The 20,881-nt window shown below is 45.0% G+C and overlaps 1 protein-coding gene across 1 annotated transcript in view; it reads right to left on the bottom strand.

Moving 5' to 3' along the window:
* Window positions 1-20,881, bottom strand: part of BBIP1 (BBSome interacting protein 1) — a 62,392-nt gene that overhangs the window by 38,924 nt on the left and 2,587 nt on the right. The window contains exon 2 of the mRNA XM_078643770.1: window positions 505-577. Within this exon, the coding sequence (XP_078499896.1) occupies window positions 505-550 (46 nt within the window). The 5' untranslated portion in view covers window positions 551-577. The remainder of the gene's footprint in view (window positions 1-504; window positions 578-20,881) is intronic.

Below are 20,881 nucleotides of genomic sequence, written 5' to 3' on the forward strand. Positions count from 1 at the left end.
GTTGCCAAATGATATGTTAAGTCCATCTAAAATAGAAATGAATATAGATACACTTCCATGGTGTTTATTCAGTTAAAGAAAAATATGTTTCCTCAGGTTGATGATGAGACATGTTTTGATTTTTTAGGAGTGGACTAGATCACTAAGAACCTGAACCAGCTTTGCATGTTTAGGTTTACTGACTAAGGTCTGCTGGCAGTGGAAAACCTACGCGATACCAAAGACAGGGCTTGGCTGGTCTGTCCGAAGGACGAAGCAGGGTAGGGGAGCGGAAAGAGTTATGTACCACTTTTTGGGTTTTCACTACTTTTGCAGGGCCAACTTGGAGACCAGTATATACCAAACATTGTGCGCCACTATGAGAAAGTGTGCAATTTTAGGCTGTCCATTATAGAAATCTGCTAATACAGTATTTGTGCATTCTATAAATTAAACAGTTATAAAGAAGGGTGCATGGTAAAGTGAACTGGGTCAAAATACTAAAAGCAAAAACACACCACTAACCCTGCTTGGGGAGAACCTCACGAAACATTGACTTCACTTCCGGCATCGTCAATCGTGTGCTGAGTTGATCTACCTTGAAATAAAGATACAAAATAATAATTAACTATATACAAAGCAACAAGCAGTTTCATCATTGGTTTCATACTTAAAGTTGATAATGATTTCAAGAGATCACGGTATAAAATTCATCTGTCCTTCTTACCATTAGCATATTGCTGCTATTTTTATCAGCACTATTAATTTCAGTGAAAGCGATTCCCCTGTGCCAAGGGATAGCTCTTATAACACCTGAAACTGGTTGCAATTCCACTGTGCCAAGGGATAGCACTTATAGGACGTGAAACTGGTTTTTGCCACAGTGTAGGAAATTCAGCAGCTTGGAGACGGTCTTACCTACATGCATTTTTTTGTTCTTTATGCTACGCAATAGAAACCAATGAGCAACCCTTGACCCTTTTTAGGCAGGTGGCTCCCCACGCCGCACAGCACCACCTGTGTGCCTGCGCCCTTAACCCAGCTGCCGCTGACAGAGTTCCAGGCCCTCAACCACCCGCAGGCTACCACCTGCGCCTCATCCTTGGTGGCCAGTGGTTGGCCGTAGGTTTGTCTTTTGCTCTAATTGTATTGCCTCTGCTGTTATTTGTCTATTTGTTCTTCCCCCCCTTGTTCCCTGCTTATTTTCTGTGCCCTTTTGCCGTGTGTCTCCTCTCGCCGTCCCTGCCCCCGTTTGTATTGCTTCTGTAGTATTGTTGATTTGTTCCAGTTTATTTGTTCTACCCCTCCTTTCTCCCTGCTTATTGTCTGTGCCCTTTTGCCTTCTGTCTCCTCTCGCCACCCCTGCCCCCGTCTTCGCCATAATTGTATTGCCTCTGTAGTATTGTTTACTTGTTCCTGTTTATTTGTTCTCCCCCCTTGTTCCCTGCTTATTTTCTGTGCCCTTTTACCTTCTGTTTCCTTTTGCCGTTCCTGCCCCAGTTTTTCCTGCCGCTGTATCACCGCCCCCGCTCGTCCATTCGTCTGCCCCCTCCTCCCTCCCACCTTTCCTTCTTATGGCGGCCGCACGCACCGGGCACGCCCAAGGCAAGCCCCTCCATGCCTGGACTGTGCCCAGCGCCAGAACCCCAGGCCCCCGCAGACGCCACGTTGCTCGTCTCCGCTACAACTCCAGCACCCTCCACGCACTCAACGCCGAAAGATCACGCACCTGCTGCCACGAAGCGCACCGAAGGACCCTTCTCCTGCCGTAACTGCAGCTTCACCAGCATCCGGCCCGCCAACTCACCGACCAGGAAGGAACCCAACTACCTCAGATGAATTTTTCTCAACACCCGCTCCGCCCGAAAACACACAGTTGAGCTCTGGGACCTACTCGACTCAACCTCCCCAGACGTCGCCTTCCTGACGGAGAGCTGGCTAAACCCCTCCTCAGCATCCGAAATCACCATAGCCATCCCGGAAGGCTACAAGATCACCAGCAGGAATCGGACCAATGGAGTAGGAGGAGGAATCGCCATCGTCCACAGGAACACTCTCAGAGTCTCGACCAACACCGACGACACCCTCAGCATCGCAGAACACCTGCACTTCCAGACCCACATTGAACCCAACACCACCCTCAGAGGAACCCTCGTCTACAGACCCCCCGGACCCCGACCACAGTTCAGTGACTCCATCGCCGACTTTGTCAGCTCACACGCCCTCGCCTCCACGGACTACAGCCTCCTCGGGGACCTGAACTTCCACCTCGAGAACAACAACGACACCAACTACACTACCCTGATCGACAACCTCGGACTCAGACAACTCGTCCCAACACAAACCCACTCCGCCGGCCACACGAATGACCCCATCTTCTCCGGAAGCACCCATCGCTGCATCCACTTCACCTTCCGGAAACCCACCACCGCACCCAAAAGATCCCCCTCAGCTGCTGGAGCACAGTCACCGAAGACCAGCTAACCACCACCTTCGCCCGAAGCCCCTCAGCCGACCCCAACGACCCCGCCACCGCAACCTCAGGCAGTGGATCAACGACTGCGCCAACACCCTTGCCCCGTTCAAGAAATCCTCCAACAGCCACACCAGCAAGAAAGCCAGCTGGTGCACTCAAGACCTCCAGGCTTCCAAGCAAACCTGCCGAAAGCTAGAGAAGAACTGGCACCGTGAACGAACAACGGACAGCTACGCAGCCCACAAGAATGCCACTCGCAGTCACCATCACCTCATCAGATCCACCAAAAGGGCCTCCTTCAAAGACCGCCTAGACAACAACGCACACAACAGCAAAGAGCTCTTCAACATCGTGAAGGAACTCTCCAACACCAACGCATCCCACCTTCGCAAGACCTGTGCGACTCGCTTGCCACCTTCTTCCATCGCAAGATCGCAGACATCCACAACAGCTTCTATGCCATGACCGCCCGACAACCACTGAGACCTCCGCCCCAACGACCACAATCTGCCTGCTCTTCTGGACCAACATAAACAACGACGACACCATCAAAATCATGAACACCACCCACTCCGGATCTCCGTCAGACCCATGCCCACACCACATCTTCAACAAAGCCAGCACCGCCATCGCACCCCATCTCCGGAAAGCCAACAACATTTCCTTCGAGGCTGCAACCTTCCCGGAGAGCTGGAAGCAGGCCGAGATCAACGCCTTACTCAAGAAACCCAAGGCGGACACCAAGGACCTCAGGAACTTCCGGCCCATCTCCCTGCTCCCGTTCCCGGCGAAGGTCATCGAGAAGACCGTCAACAAACAACTGAACCGCTACCTCGAGGAGAACAGCATCCTGGACCAGTCCTAGTCCAGATTCCGCAGCAACCACAGCGCCGAAACTGCCCTCATTGCCGCCACCGATGACATCAGGGCCCTGCTAGACAACGGAAAAACCGCGGCCCTCATCCTCCTGGACCGGTCAGCCACCTTCGACACAGTCTGCCAACGCACACTACGCCGGGATCCAAGAGAAGGCCATGGACTGGACCGCATCCTTCCTCTCCGGCAGAACACAGAGTGTCCGCCTCCCCCTTCCCCTCCAAAGCTACCGAGATCTGCGGTGTACCCAAAGGCTCTTACCTCAGCCCAACGTTGTTTAACATCTACATGGCACCGCTCGCCCTCGTTGCCCGACTGCACGACCTTAACATCATCTCTTACGCCGATGACACCAAGGACCCCCACACCGCCAAAACCAACCTCCACGCAGGAATGAAAGCAGTCGGAGAGAGGATGAAGAACAGCCGACTGAAGCTGAACTTAGACAAGACGGAGGTCCTCATCCTCGGATCCACCCCCTAGGCCTGGGACGACTCGTGGTGGCCGACCGCAATGAGAACAGCCCCCACACCCACCGACCACGCACGCAACCTAGGGGTCATCCTCGACTCCACCCTCTCCATGACAAAGCAGGTCAACGCCGTCTCCTCCTCCTGCTTCAACACTTCGCGTGCTCCGCAAGATCTACAAGTGGATCCCCACCGATACAAGAAGAACGGTCACCCAGGCCCTCGTCAGCAGAAGGTTGGACTACGGAAACGCCCTCTATGCAGGAGCCTCGGCCAAACTCCTGAAATGACTTCAACGCATCCAGAACGCCTCTGCACGCCTGATCCTCAACATCCCTCACTGCAGCCACATCACACTCCACCTGAGAGACCTGCACTGGCTCCCCGTCAACAAGAGGATAACCTCCAAGCTCCTCACCCACGCAAACAAGGCACTCCACAACACCAGACCAGTGTACCTCAACAGACAACTCAGCTTCTATACCCCCACCCGCCAGCAGATCGTTCTCCCACCTCGCCGCCAAGACCTGGAACACCCTCCCCATCTACCTACGGCAGACCCAAGACCTGCTGACCTGCAGAAGACCTGGCTTTTTGAGCAGTAGAAGCATTCCCCCTACTCCCCCCCCGCCAAGCGCCTTGAGACCCTCACAGGTAAGTAGTGCGCTTTATAAATGCTATCATTGATTGATTGATTGAGCTACAACTTCTAAGCGCCCTTTTTGTTTTCTCTCCCATCACACGTCTGTCACTCGAATTTTTAAGATGATCGACTCTGCCTTTCTCAATTCTCAACTAAACTAGAAACAAATGGTCCTTGACAAGAGAATTTCTAACCTTTATAATAATTATAGGCCACAATGAGCTCTATAACAAAGAAAAAGTCCAGTCGGACGTTGAAATTTATTCAATGTATTGTAGATATACTTAATCAGACGAACAAACAATAAAGCAGTGGGACACAGTCCTGCATCCACGATGCTATACATACAATCAAAACATACAAGTACTAGGGTATTTCAGGCATTTAGAAGGCATGAGCAAAGAGAGTATTTAGAATGCATTTGCTTCACATATGTGGGAAACATACACTTTTTGGCACATAATAGTACACTTATTGTTTAGCCCACATATTGTGTCGACGGCGTTTCGATCCAATTGTTAATAGTGGATCATCATCAGGACTTCCAATGTTAGCCTGAATGTAGAAAGCCTCAAGAGGTGAGTGTGTGGATGATACTGGGTGGGGTTGCTCCCAATGTAAAGAAAATTTTTCTTTTTGGGCAATTGTCCAGTATCGGTACGGTATTGGTGATTCAATTAGTCTATAATTAGGTCTTGTGTCGACCTACTTATCAGCAGGGTGAGGGGGACAGGTACGGGCAGTTTTCCGATCCCAAGGGAATCCGGTGATAGTCGCTGTAAGTGCCTAGGATTAGGTCTTGGACGGGAAGCCTTTAAGTAGGGCTCCTTAGGTTTACGATGGAACCAAGTACAAACGTCCCGGTGCACAGTCGCGCCGTGGAACCTGAAAGTTTCTCAATTCTCAGCCATGTGTTTGGCAATGACCATGAAGAGATGCGGAACGGTCTGACAAAAGGACTGGCAGTGTATTCTGTGTTGCTAAAATGGTCTCCCTTGCATGAACATCAGCTTGGTTCACTCTTCATTTACAAAGTGACACTGCAGAACTGTGAGCCTACCATAATCGCCAGGTTTTCCATTTTTAGTGGCGGCCTTCATGATTTATTCTTATCTTACAAAGACTAACTGCAAATTTAACAAATATTGATTTAAAAATGACAAGCACACAAAAATTAAAATGTACTAAAATACGTGAAAGGCAAACTCTAAAATCGCTCCTACAAAAAACGTTTAACCTTTCCGAATTAACATGACCATACACTAATTTTCTATTTAAGAATCTGTAGTCTGATTTTCGTATACTTTAATTCAGATAAATAATATCAATCAATTTGGGGGTTCCCAAAATGTGCATGCCAATGAAACTGATGTCTCATCACTAGCAAAGATAAGGCCCGAAACTAGGCTTTTATCTAGAATTTTTTACGTCACTTTTACTTTTCTTTCCAATACAGTACAGTCACAGGGTACAGTTCAATAGTGTTTCTCAATTCTGTTCATTCGGTGATGCACCGTTACATCGCAACTTTTACAACGGGAGTCTTTTACAACGGAACTTTTACAACGCAGGATCCATTACATCGGATGCCATTACAACGCATGGCATTACATAGCAGATGCTATTGCAACGCATGACATTACATCGTAAGTATAGGTAAGTATTTAATTTTTTTTAATTTTATTAATATTAATTATAATTAAATATATTTATTTATGTTTTTTAATATTATTAATTTATTATTTATTATATTAATTAAAGTAATTTTTAAAATAAGTACAGGTGTACAGGGGTGTTTTTAGGTTTCAGGGTAGGGTTTGGGTTTTGGGGTACAGGGGTGTTTTTAGGTTTCAGGGTAGGGTTTGGGTTTTGGGGTACAGGGGTGTTTTTAGGTTTCAGGGTAGGGTTTGCGTTTTGGGGTACAGGGGTGTTTTTAGGTTTCAGGGTAGGGTTTGGGTTTTGGGGTACAGGGGTGTTTTTAGGTTTCAGGGTAGGGTTTGGGTTTTGGGGTACAGGGGTGTTTTTAGGTTAAATTAATTTCATTATATTATATTAATTACATTTGTTAATTAAAATAATTAAATAAATTATTTTAATTAATTTAATTTAATTACAATTAAAAAAATATTTAAATTAAATTAATTTCATTATATTAATTAAATAAAATTAATTAAAATTTTTATTAAAATTAATTTAAATAAATAGATTTAAATTTATTAAATAAAATTAATTACTATTTTAAAATGTATTTTAATTAAATTAAATTAAATAAATTAACATAATTACATTTTTTATACTTACCTATACTTACGATGTAATGCCATGCGTTGTAATAGCATCTGCTATGTAATGCCATGCGTTGTAATGGCATCCGATGTAATGGATCCTGCGTTGTAAAAATTCCGATGTAACCGATGTAACGGAATGCGTTATAAAAAACCGCGATGTAGTGACACCAATCCGTTCATTAGTATTACAGTAAAAATATTCATGCCAGGGTCTGAACTTTTTAGGCCCCCCCCCCCCCATTTTCGGCGCCTGTCACACTATAGCCATGACCCCTTCAGAGGCGAGCTATTTAGTGCACTGCAACACCGCTGGAGCGAAGGTGCGCCAAAGGCAAGCCCACCCGTGCCTGGATTTCACAGCCATCTTAGCAAATTTACTGCCTTCGTTCTCTTTACGATATTACTAGTTATAGGTGACCTCAACTTTCATCAAGAGGCCGAAATGTGTTTGTCGGCTGCAGCGCTGGTCGCGGATTTAAAGCCCTTCAGTTTACTCAGTTGGTGAATGTCCCTACACATAAATTGGGACACACATTGGATCCCGTTTTTCCTAATTGTTGGATCCACCTATTCCTCTTTCATGGTATTACCACTGCACAATACCTTTCCAGATTTCTCAGACTAAACCAGTGCAAACTTCAAACATAGGCAAGCAGGTTAGGATGTAGAAATGGGCCATGGTTACCCCTGCCGTCTTTACAGAGGTGCTCGCAGCAAACTGCCCTATTTTGAGTGACTGTGTAGACACAGCCAATTCACAACATGAGGGGTGAATAACAGGGGCACTTGATCAAATTGCAGTCATTAAAGATTACACTGTAGGACGATCCAAAATGGCAGCGGATTGGTTCAATGAGGAGTTACTTTGAAAAAGATCTGCAAATGCCTAGAATGTGTACGGCGCAGAAACCTCAGCTCCAATGACAAAAATAATTATTGAGTGGCCTTGAAGGAATACCACAAACAGAACAGGGCTAAGCATCGCCCTTTTTAAGTTCGAAAAATTGAGCAAGCTCAAAACTTCTCTCAGGAACTTTTCTCTATTGTGAAGTTGAGACCTACTTAACAATTCTTTTGAGCTGGGTCCGGTTCCTTTGAGTCGGAAACATGCTACCATAGTATCACTATTAAAAAAAGCCATTACTGGATCCTATGACGTCGTAGAATTTCAGACTCATCTTCCTGCTCCCCTTCTTTAAACGGGCTGAGAAGCATATAAATAAACAGCTGGCGAGCTTCAGGCTAGAGAACTGTTCCATGGGACCCAGTTGGGTTTTTGCCCTAAGTTTAGCACAGAGTCTGCACTGTTGCTAGCCTCTGAATCCATCAGGCAGGTCCCTAACAGGAGTAATAATGTGGCTTTGATAATGCTGGATCTTAGATCTTCGATACCGTGTCCCACAGCCTTCTGCATGAACACCTGTGGAACTATGGAATCAGAGTCAAGGCCCTGCAGTGGCTAGCTTCTCTCTTACAGAACCGCACTTTACATGTGACTTTAAAATCTTTTTCATCTGAGGTTTTTCCGTTGCAGTAGAGGTATCCCAGGGCTCAGCGTTGAGCCCGACTCTAGTCAATCTCTGTATGCACTCCCAAGCTGAGATCATCAAGCGTTACAACTTCAACCTTGTGTCGTACGCCGAAGATACGCAGCTCATTACAACTCGGTCTTCTTGTTAAAAAAATACGGCGCCTCTTACAATCCTGCCTGTCATGATGGCTTAGTGGATGGACATCAGCTATCTTAAAGTAAATGTCAGAAAAAAACAGGAGGTCCTTACCCTAGGGAAGCACCAATCAATTTGGACCTCTGTCTGGGCACCAGATTCACATGGGCCACTACCCGATCCAAAGTCTAAAGTTAAGAATCTCAAAAACTGGTTTGATGTAAGTCTCTTGTTTGAAAGTCAAATCACCAGCCTGGCGAGAAAATGCTTTGGGATACTGAAACCTTAAAAAAGATCCTTGGACTTCTTCCAGAAGCCACTAGAAAGTCAGTAGGCCAAGCTCTTGTAATGAATAGACTGGACTAGTGCAATGTGTTGCACCTGGGAGTCTTACAATCCCGATTGTTGAGTCTTCAGAGAGTGCAGAATGCGGCAGCTCGACTGATGTTTAACCTCCCGAAGCGATCACCTATGGGTCCAGCTCTCGCCACATTGCATGAGCTGCCTCTAGAAAAGAGAGTGTCCTTTACAGCTATGTGCTACTACCACAGAAACCTTAATAGGAAATGGCCCCGCTGTCTGCACTCTTTTGTCAAACCTGATCTGCCAGGCAGAAGTCTCAGATTTGCAGGGGCCTCCTTAGCCTGTATTCCTACAGTGAAAAGAGCACACATGGTAGGATGCTCTTTTGGTTGTTTTTTAGCTGCAAAAATGTGGAATTGTCTGCCTTGGTCACTTTAAGACAGGAAAGCACTGAATTTGCCTTCCGGAAAAAAAAACCACAATAAACTTGGCTATTCAGACAGACCTAAATAATCTTAAGCTTGCATACTTGGTTCTGCACAGGAGAGTGAAACTTTAGCACAGGGACACTTCGGTAGTAACCAGGCCCTTTATAAATCGCTTTTTTATTATTACCCATCCATGGCGAGTACTTGGATCCTCATAAGTGCAGTTCTACTTTAGCACTCTGCCTTATCTTTTGCCTGGATTACATTCAGATTCCTTTTAGCACCTCACAGCTTCATGGTGCACATATGCTGCAGTGGAAATAGCACAGCCTTGAGTTTCTCAGTACCCACAGTTCTCAGGAGTACACATTCAGCACACTGCAGAGTTACTTTGGGGATTCTTGGGTCTCACACTCACAGAGCGATGCAGGTCCTCCTTTCGTACTGCAGGTGTCTTCAGCTCACCCCCTCCAGTCCGTTCATAGCTCCTCTCTTTCAGAGTAGGAAGTCCACACTGGCCCTCTGGCAAGTTGATCAGCTCTCTCCCTCACACCTGGGTGCAGGCAACTTCTCGTGGCAATCCTGGTTGAAAATCCTGCATTTCCTGTCCTGAACCTAAGAAGGGGAGTTTACGCTGAACACAGCAAAAGTGGCATAGAGAGGGATTCTGCACCATCTTTATTTTCAAGATGGACACAGTGGTTGAGTAATCCAACAGTCATCTCTGTGACTGGTTCTTGGCAGCTGTGTCCGCTATGCTTATTCCAATAAGACTGGACACTGTAGGTGTCTGCTAAATATTACCCATGTATGGCATTTCAAATTATGAAAGCCTTTGTGTTCCTGCTGGCAACTTTGCCTGATGACGAAGGTAATTACTCATATGGTGGCCACTAATGCAATTGTATGTGATATGATCTCTATTATTACGAACCTAATAAGATTATTAGCTACGGATGATTTTCATTGACTGTAGTTTATGACATAAAATGTTGAAGACTCCTGCCTAATGCAAACTCCATGAGATAACAGTGGAATAAGTTGACACCAGATTTTTGGGGCGATGTAATAGTTGATGAAAGGATAATGGGGGGGACTTTATAGTCTACGGTCTAGCGCCCTTGACCTCACCCAAATTTGCAACAGCCCTACACACGAAAAAGGCGACTCCATCCAACCCGAGTCAATACAACCCTGTGACTGGTCTGACCACCACATTATCACATTCTACATCAATGAAATAGTGAAATCTAACCCGGTTCAACCCACCAGATCTAAGGTCTGGAAGAGAGACTTGAAGAAACTCAATCCTAACTCACTACCCTCCCCCAGATACAATCTTCTCCTACCCCCCACCGGCACTACCGACGTACAGGTTCTCACCGACTACTACCTCAATTCGATGTCCTCTATTATCAACGAAGTTGCCCCCTTCAGTTAAAGAGAGTTTCTTCTAAGAATTCTAAACCATGGTACGATGGGCTGCTTAATGAAGATAGACAAGCCATCAGATTGGTGGAACGCAACTGGAGATCAGTCCCCTCAGCCATGCACCTCAAACGTTCAAAGGCATCCTTCTTCAGCCACCTACTTGACCAGGCAAGAAACCGACCAAAAAAGTTGTTCGAGTTAATCAAAACTCAATCCAGGGGGCGTGGTCTGGCCGCGCAGGAAGATGGCCGCCTGCTAAGACAGCTCCACCGAGGGATAGACCCCTGAAGAGCTTTCTGCACTTACCTGCTTGTGTGGGTCATTTCGAGAACGACTCCTGCACTCGGCATGGCATGAGCATTGCTCCGGTGGTTTCCTCTTCCAGCTGACGGCTCCCGCTCCCGAGATGGTGGAGAGACGGTGAGGAGGCTGGTCACAACGATGCGCACTGCGGTCTTCGCGCACTTATGACGCCGTGCCTCTCCTCAGCGAGGGCTGCGTCTTTATTACTACAGGGCCGCGCCTCCTTGGATTGTAGGCCGCGCCCCCCCCAGACGATGTGAGCGAGCTTTACCACAAACTGTTTCTCTGAATGCTCCTGTCTCTCTTTTTAAGCACACAGCGCCCTCGTCAGGATTTTGCCATAATGATTTTCTCGAAATTACCAGCGATTTATAATGAAAAAGACACCATAAGCAGGGAAAAGATTGGTCGTCTTTAGAACTGGCATACTCGTCATTATATTGAAGTGCTTTCTCATAGCTACCTGTGTTCTACTGTCCAAGTGCAATAGTAGGCTTGCAGGTCTCTAATAACATGACTTTTTATTCTATAATAATTCTTATCACCTGCAGAATCAGGCTATGACTGTCCCTTAAATGGCCAACAGCCAACGTTGCCGGTACGGGCAGAATTACTTGCAGCAGTACCGTTTCATCTTCTTTCTTGACTGTCACCACTTGGCTTTGGCGTTTTTCTTCAGTTGTATTAAGGGACATACATACTATTTGGGTCAGAGTAACTTGACGCCAACAGCTTTCTTACTCCTCTTTAATATGTCCTCTGGTTTTCCTACTGTGACACTGTGCCAGTTCCGCTTATAACAGAGGAAGCAGGCATTTGCTGTATGCTGCTGTACGCATACACCTTCTTATCTCCCTGTACTTTGATGCACCTCTGGCCTCATCATTGCTTCATATTCCAAATATTCCAATTTTTCCTCCATTCGCCATTGCAGACCACCGTTACAACGATACAGAGTCATGTCTAACAGTAGGAATGGTAATCGCGGGCCTAAACAACCACTTTTCAATGAAGTGGTAAAACAATCCTCTTCCTTGACAGCTAAAGGAAATGGTTCTACATCACCTCCTTCGTCGCAAGCTGCATTACCTCAGAGTGATAAGTCTCTTTCTGACACGATGCAACGCATTTTACAAGAACTTTCTGGGGTCAATCGACGGTTAGAGGGCCTAGATATTGCTATGACTTCATTAACTGCAGAAACTAAGTCTATCAGGGCAGAACTTACTACTTTTCACACCAGGATTGACGTCATTGACTCTAAAATAATGGACATAGAGGGTCGACTGGATTCTGTTCAGGGTTCAGATCAAGACCTACTCTTCCTCCACAGTAAGATCATCGATTTGGAAGATCGCAGTCGTAGAGACAATATCCGTTTTTTTTGGTTTTCCAGAAAATATTGAAAAACAAGACATGAAGTCCTTTCTTTGTGATGCCCTTCCTACTCTGACTGGCATTTCTTTTACTCCTCCTCTTGAGCTCCAACGCGCTCATAGACTGGGCCCACCACGTTCTGGATCTTCTGCAAGGCCTAGACCAATCATTGCCTGTTTCCTTCGGCATGCGCAAACCAGACAGATCCTATCAATGGCCCGTATACATGGCTCTTTTCTGTTTCAAGGTCATACCATTCATATGGCTGCAAACTTCTCTAAAGAAACAAATGACCGAAGGAAGGAGTTTCTTCCCATGCGACCCCAGTTGCGTCAAATGGACATCAAATATGGATTATTTGAACTTGCACGTTTTTGTATTACTAGGAATGGTGAGTCCAAAGACTTTTATGACCCTGTGCTTCTACAGCAGTTTCTGGATAGTATCAGGTCCGATGATATGGAAACTCAGTCCTCTTCCAATGCCCAATCTTCTCAATCCAAGCCTTCATCTACGAATCCATCAACGTCCCATTTATATACATCTCCTGACTCTAGACAACGTGGCAGAGATCTTACTCGCCTGCCTCGCTCTCAAGATGACAGGGACTCGGCTCTACGCTCTGTCTCTTCTCATACTAACACGCAGCAAAGAGACAAGTCTAGATCGCCTCTTAAGACACCATCCGATGCTGACTGAATTCTTTTAATGCTTTAATGCTTTATTAATTTTCTCCTTGTATAAGCTTATAACAGAGTTTACTGTCCACAATGCTTTTGTTGCTCGCTTAATACATTGAGATTTTATTGCATGGTATAATAAGGTTAGTTTTTCATTAATGTTTTATGTAGTGTTCTATGACCTGTTGCTCTTCTATATATTTACTGCTACTATGTGATTTTCATTTTTGTGGTTATTTAATCATTTTTCGGCTTTGCTTATTATACGTTATAAGGCTGTTCCCATTTCACAGGAGACCTTTATTTTTCCCAAGTTCATTCCCCTAGCTATGTTATTGTTATTGCGCTTATTGCTTAATGTTTCATTTTTTACTTACTCTGGTTTTATATATGATGTCACTTTGTTTCATTGTTTTCTATGTTTAAATCGTCTTTGACCATTTTCTTTTGTTTCTCTTCTGTTGTATGATTTTGTGGCTTTTCCTCCCTTCTTTCCCTCCTTTTCTATGACATTGTTGGTCTGTTACCTTTCCATGTTTGGTTCCTTTCATTAACTATGTCTTCTCATCCTATTGTTCTCGCCCGGGTTTTATATTAACGTTGTGTTCCCCTTTTTTGTAGTATGGTCACTTTTGTTCACAGTTTTCGTATTGTGGCTTATGCTTTCTTGCTCTTTTATATTTTTCCATTAGCGATTTAGCCTCCTTAGAGTCTATACCTGATCACAGGTTTCCTTCACAGCTGTTATCTTGTACATGGCAATCCTTTTCCGATGCATTCCTTTCCCTATGACGCTATACTTGCTGTTAAATTTGACATTATTTATTTCCTTCATCCTGCTTTGAATGCTAATGCGTTCTGCTGTTCTTCATGCTTCTATTCATATGCAAAAAGTCGGTGCGGGAGCACACTGCTTCACCTCCCAGCAGAGTCGCCCCTGAGCATCATGGTAGATGCAGTTCAAATCGACAAGCGAGTACACTTGGAAAGTCTTGAGTGTTTCACCAGGTGGGTGCAGATTAGTGCTGGCCATCTCTGGACACGTGTTTCTGAATTATTATTCGTCATCAGCAGAGATTAGGCAAAATTAATCGGGGTTGCTGAGCAGGCTGCCGTATCCTTGGAACGTAGTATCTCTCCCGGCGCGCAGGTGCCTCTCCACGAGCTCGTCAGCCCACAGCGGCTCATGGGAGCCTTTAAGTAAAAAGTCGGTGCGAGAGCACACTGCTTCACCTCCCAGCAGAGTCGCCCCTGAGCATCATGGTAGATGCAGTTCAAATCGACAAGCGAGTACACTTGGAAAGTCTTGAGTGTTTCACCAGGTGGGTGCAGATTAGTGCTGGCCATCTCTGGACACGTGTTTCTGAATTATTATTCGTCATCAGCAGAGATTAGGCAAAATTAATCGGGGTTGCTGAGCAGGCTGCCGTATCCTTGGAACGTAGTATCTCTCCCGGCGCGCAGGTGCCTCTCCACGAGCTCGTCAGCCCACAGCGGCTCATGGGAGCCTTTAAGTAAAAAGTCGGTGCGGGAGCACACTGCTTCACCTCCCAGCAGAGTCGCCCCTGAGCATCATGGTAGATGCAGTTCAAATCGACAAGCGAGTACACTTGGAAAGTCTTGAGTGTTTCACCAGGTGGGTGCAGATTAGTGCTGGCCATCTCTGGACACGTGTTTCTGAATTATTATTCGTCATCAGCAGAGATTAGGCAAAATTAATCGGGGTTGCTGAGCAGGCTGCCGTATCCTTGGAACGTAGTATCTCTCCCGGCGCGCAGGTGCCTCTCCACGAGCTCGTCAGCCCACAGCGGCTCATGGGAGCCTTTAAGTAAAAAGTCGGTGCGGGAGCACACTGCTTCACCTCCCAGCAGAGTCGCCCCTGAGCATCATGGTAGATGCAGTTCAAATCGACAAGCGAGTACACTTGGAAAGTCTTGAGTGTTTCACCAGGTGGGTGCAGATTAGTGCTGGCCATCTCTGGACACGTGTTTCTGAATTATTATTCGTCATCAGCAGAGATTAGGCAAAATTAATCGGGGTTGCTGAGCAGGCTGCCGTATCCTTGGAACGTAGTATCTCTCCCGGCGCGCAGGTGCCTCTCCACGAGCTCGTCAGCCCACAGCGGCTCATGGGAGCCTTTAAGTAAAAAGTCGGTGCGGGAGCACACTGCTTCACCTCCCAGCAGAGTCGCCCCTGAGCATCATGGTAGATGCAGTTCAAATCGACAAGCGAGTACACTTGGAAAGTCTTGAGTGTTTCACCAGGTGGGTGCAGATTAGTGCTGGCCATCTCTGGACACGTGTTTCTGAATTATTATTCGTCATCAGCAGAGATTAGGCAAAATTAATCGGGGTTGCTGAGCAGGCTGCCGTATCCTTGGAACGTAGTATCTGAACTGCATCTACCATGATGCTCAGGGGCGACTCTGCTGGGAGGTGAAGCAGTGTGCTCCCGCACCGACTCTTCTATTCATATGCATTTTTAACCCTCCTTATCATGGCACCGGACCTCTTTCTTCATCTTATTTAACTTTCATATTTCTTTTACTTCACTTCTCACACTTCTTATATTTCTTATTTCACTTTCCTTGTTTTCTTTCTCCTCATATTCTTCTCTTATTATATGATTCTCTTAGCATGTTCTAATAATTTTTATGCAATATTGACTACGTTCCATGAAAGTATTGTATGTTTTCCAACTTTAGTTGTTGCAAATTTGTTCTAAATACATTTTATAATATTTAGTATTAACAGTTACTCCCCCAGACCCCTATTCTTCTTTGCTTGAAGGGGGTCTGACCTCCCTTGGCGTTGTTGCTGTAGGGGCACCCAGACCCGTAGTTAACAGTTTAGGTTTCTTTTTCTTTCTTTCTCTTCTCTCTAGTGTTAATACGTCTTCTTTCTATTTCGATTCGCTTTGCTTTTTCCAGTTTTCACTCTGCCTTTTTAATCCTTTTTTCCTTTCCTTTTTCTTTTTCTCTTCTCCTTTCCTCTTCCATCCAGAGTAACAACTTTATTCTATTCCTTTTCTTTCTTTATTTTTTTTTCTTCTTTTTCTTATTATCTTCTTGTTTAATCCTATTGTCATGTCTTCTATTCATCCACTGTCGGTGATTTCCTGGAATGTTCATGGGCTCACCCACTATATCAAGCGCAAGAAAGTTCTTTCCTACTTGCATTCTAAACATGTAGATATCGCCTTACTACAGGAAACTCATTTGGACGATGTTGAATCTAGTAAGCTTAGCAGGGATTGGGTTGGTAAAGTCATTCATAGCAGTGTTTCCAAGCCTGATCCCACCAATCCTAACCCTGTTCCTAAGTGTGGGGGGCCATCCTGTTTCGGAATTCACTTCAGTTTACAATTATTAAGACATGGACTGATCCAGATGGCCGATATGTATTTGTCAAATTGAAAATTGGGAACTCTTTTTATTTGTCTTGGTTCTGTTTACGCTCCACTGGGTCCCAAAAACAATTCTTCCTTCGTCTTAATCGTCTTCTTACGGAAATGAATGCTTCTCAATTTCTCATTGCTGGTGATTGGAATTTGGCACCGGATCCTGCTCTTGACAGAACAGGTTGCATTGACACTATCAACGCTTCGGATGGAGCCATCCTCTGTGACATTCTTGCTGACACTGGTCTTGTTGACCACTGGAGACTAAGTCACCCGCAGGATAAAGAATACACGTTTTTTTCTTCTACCCATGGTCCTTTTTCGCGCCTTGACTATTTTCTTCTTTCGCAACATTCAGTTCGATTGGTTACTGATTCCAAGATTTTAGAAGCAGCTATATCTGATCACTCCCCTGTTCTTCTATCTCTAGATTTGGGTCTTATGAGTCCGGGGCGCAAATCGTGGCGTTTGAATGTCAACAAATATAAAACGCCAACGGGTAAACTTCTTTTGCAGTCCCACTTAAGTGATTATCTTCTCAATAATGAAGATTCTGTTTCCTCTAAAAGAATGATCTGGGCAGCTGCTAAGGCAACCATCAGAGGTCAACTTATGCGGGACGCTGCTCTTTATAATAAAAAGAACGCTGCCAAACAACTTGATCTGGAAAAGGATATTCGCCGACTCTCTCAATTTTATATCTCAAAACCAACTCTCCAAAACCGAAAGTTATTGGAACAGGCGCACATGTCCCTCAATACCCTTTTTACTTCTAAAGCGAAATATGCCTTACACAAGATGAAAGGTCGTCACTACGAACAGGGGGAAAAAGCTGGTCGGGTATTGGCTGCGCAGCTGCGACAAAGAGAAGCTGCTATGGCGATCCCAGCAATCAAATCGGGTGGTGGTGCTATCCTTACTCGACCACAAGAGATAGTTGAGGAGTTTGCCTCATTTTATAGATCTCTCTACTCCCCAAACACTCAGGTAGACACACTAGCGATGTCTAAATTTCTAGATGACGTACATCTTCCGCGACTCTCCGATGAGGGTAGGGCTCTACTTGAGGGAACTATTACGAAGGAGGAAATTTCCTCAGCTGTATCGGTCTTACCGTATCATAAAGCTCCAGGAGATGATGGTTTTCCTCCTGAGTTTTTTAAATGGACTGGTAAGATTATGATTGATACTCTTCATGCTGCCTTTGGGGAAGCCGAGGAGGAGTCTTCTCTTGGTTCTATTTCTAACAATGCCATCATAGCGGTCTTGCCAAAACCTGGCAAGGATCCTCTATTGTGTGGTAGTTATCGTCCTATATCTCTTTTAAATTCTGATGTTAAGATTCTTGCTACCATTCTCGCATCACGACTCTGCAAGGTATTATCTTCTTTAATCCATAATTCCCAAGTAGGTTTTGTTCCCGGTCGTTCCTCTCGAAACCACTTACGCACTCTTTCCCATGCCCTATGGTCAGCTAAGCATCTTGCCGATGATGCCCTACTTCTTTCTTTGGATGCTGAAAAAGCATTTGACCGCATTGAATGGGAATACCTTTTTACCATAATGCAAAGATTTGGATTAGGAGATCAGTTCATCGCTAAAGTGCGACTACTTTATGATGGCCCATCTGCTCAAGTTAACTGTGGAGGTTTTCTCTCTACTTCATTTCCTATCCGGAGGGGCACGCGTCAAGGCTGTCCACTCTCCCCTCTTCTTTTCGTTTTGGCTATGGAGCCTCTGGCTGCTGCAATTCGTCAATCGGTTGCTGTGGTGGGCGTTCCTCTTCCAATTGGTCACTCAAAAATGTATTTATATGCGGATGATATTCTTCTCACCCTCACTGATCTTCCACGTTCTCTCCCTGCTCTCCTCCGTGTCATTGATGATTTTTCTTCTTTCTCTGGCTAGAAGATAAACTGGGATAAGAGCGAAGCCTTACCTATGTCCATTGTTACTACAAAGGATGCAATCTCTGGTTTTCCATTTCATTGGCAACCTTCTCGGCTTAAATACTTAGGGATACTCCTCAATAGGGACTTGGATAACGTTGTCACGGACAATTTAACTCCTTTAATTGCGCAAATGCAAAGAGATTTCGATAAATGGAAGGCATTGGGTTTATCCCTTTGGGGACGGGTTCAGGCGATTAAGATGGTCATCCTACCACGTTTTCTTTATGTTCTGGGTATGCTCCCTTTGACTATCCCTTTGGCTACTCTTCGGTCCATTGATTCAAAAATATTTTTTTTTTATATGGGATACAGCTAAACCGCGTCTCACCTTAGCCAAATTAAAATCCCACCAATTGCAGGGTGGTTTGGGTCTTCCCTCTATCGAGCATTATTCCCTTGCCCTTCATCTTTACCATCTTTCTTTCTTTTTACCTAAGTCTAAAGACATCCCTCAATGGGTTCCACTTGAACGCCATTTATTGGCTTCTGGCCCTGGTTTGTCCCTTCTTTATGGCAAGGGTTCCAGTTCTCTTGACCCCAAAAATCCAATATTATCTGCTATGTATAAGTCTTGGCAAAAAAGTCATCGTATCCTTAAATCTAACTCGCGGCTTCGTTTTAACGCTCCTATATTGTCTAACTCGGCTATTCGGGTTCGAGGTCGCACTGTGTCCTGGCCTCTGTGGCAGGAAGCAGGTATTGTAAATGTAAATGTAGTTGAGCTTATATAGCGCACAGCTACCCGCAGTGGGTTTCCCGGCGCTTGCTTAGGGAACCCGTCCTGGTATTCCCCTGTGAGATAGCAGGGTATCCACAAGGTGAAAGTCAGGCATCCCGCCGCGAGGGGCCGTTGTGGAGATTAAGCAAGCTATTGCCCAGAGTCGCAGAGTGTGAACCCGTGACTCGAGAAGGAACCGGGCGAGAATTATCGAGTCTGTGGAATTTTAGCCCAAGACCCGCCGAGGCAGGGAATTGAACCCTGGTCCAGGACCGATCTCAGCTTCCGGGTCTGCCGCCTCTAACCCCTGAGCCACACTTCTCCACTCCTTGGAACAACTGTTCCTTGGTGACAATTTTAAATCCTTTCCCCAATTCAGTGAGGAATTCCATCTACCAACCACACAATCCTCCAACTATTCACATCTTCAACAAGCTATCACAAAACATCTAGGTTCCCCACCTGAGCTGTTGTCCGCTTCTCCTATTTTATCCTATCTGAATTTATGGGGGAATTTTAAGGGTGTCACTTCTGGTCTTTACAAGACTTTCTTACATCCTCTTTTTTCGCAACCCCTTTCAAAAGCTCTTCAACTAAAATGGCAATCACGCCTATCTGTGCTATACTCAGACACTCAATGGGATCTCATTTTGGAAGGTTTACATAAGGGTGTTCGAGAAGCTCGCCTCAAATTCTGTATTTTTAAAATTCTCCATGAATGGCACTGGTCCCCGGTCAAATTACATCATGCTAAGCTACTTTCGCATTCTTTGTGTTAGATATGTTCTGCTTCCGGTTGTGATATCACGCATATTATCTGTGAGTGTCCTCGTACTCGATCATTTTGGCTTTTTATACGAACGACTTTGGCTCATTCTATGTCATTGCCCTTGCCCTTTACCTCGGCAAATATAATTTTACATGACTTTCGTGGCCTTCCAAAGTTTACTAAACCACAGACTCGTCTCCTCCATACTGCTCTAGCCACGGCAAAAATGTGTATATTGCGTCATTGGAAGTCTTCATTATCTCCTTCTCAGGAGGAGTGGTTGGTGGCAATGGTCCAAACAGCTTCTTACAAACGTATAATTTATAATTTGCAGGATCAAGCTTCCATTTTTTTCCAAGTTTGGTCCCCATTCCTAGAAACCACAGTGGATGATGACTCTGTCTCTACTCCTTATTCTTCTACGGCCGCTCTTCCTTCTTAAGTCCACCTTCTTCGCACCATGTTCACTCTTTTTTATTTTTCCCTCCTACGCTTATTCTTATTTTTCTTCCTTCCATTTCACTTCTCAATTAGTTTCGTTACTCTGGGGCCTTTCTTCTTTTTTTTTTCTCTTTCTTCTAATCTATCTTTTTCTTTAGTTCCTTTTTCTTTTCTCTTTTTTTATTTCTATCCTTTTCTTTTATCCTTACTCTTGCCCTATGAATTCTAGAGGATTTGTTGTTTTTTACCTGCTTTGTTATATTTTATAACTTATTTCCTCAAAGTATGCTTTGTTTCACTTTATCCTCTGCATATGTATCTGCATTTGTGCTTTATCTAAAATGTTCTTAATAAAAAATGTCAACACAAAAAAAACTCAATCCAGGGACGAACCTCAAAGACTACAAAACACCTCTAGTACACTACCGTCCTGTGAAGAATTCTCTTCTTTCTTTAATCTAAAGACAGACACAATCAAGAAAGATCTGCTCTCTGATCTAAGACTTTATTCTAACCCCCACAGCAAAACGCCCCTTGATCTAAAAAACAATGCATCATGGGCATCTTTCAAAACTTACACGGAAGACACTATTGGCAAGATTCTAAGTACACTGAAGCCCTCCAATCACCTGACTGATCCTCTACCCGCTAACGCTGTAAAGGACTTTATCCCGTTGCTTC

This window comes from Lissotriton helveticus, chromosome 5_1, assembly GCF_964261635.1.
Source record: "Lissotriton helveticus chromosome 5_1, aLisHel1.1, whole genome shotgun sequence".
NCBI classification, from domain to species: Eukaryota; Metazoa; Chordata; class Amphibia; order Caudata; family Salamandridae; genus Lissotriton; species Lissotriton helveticus.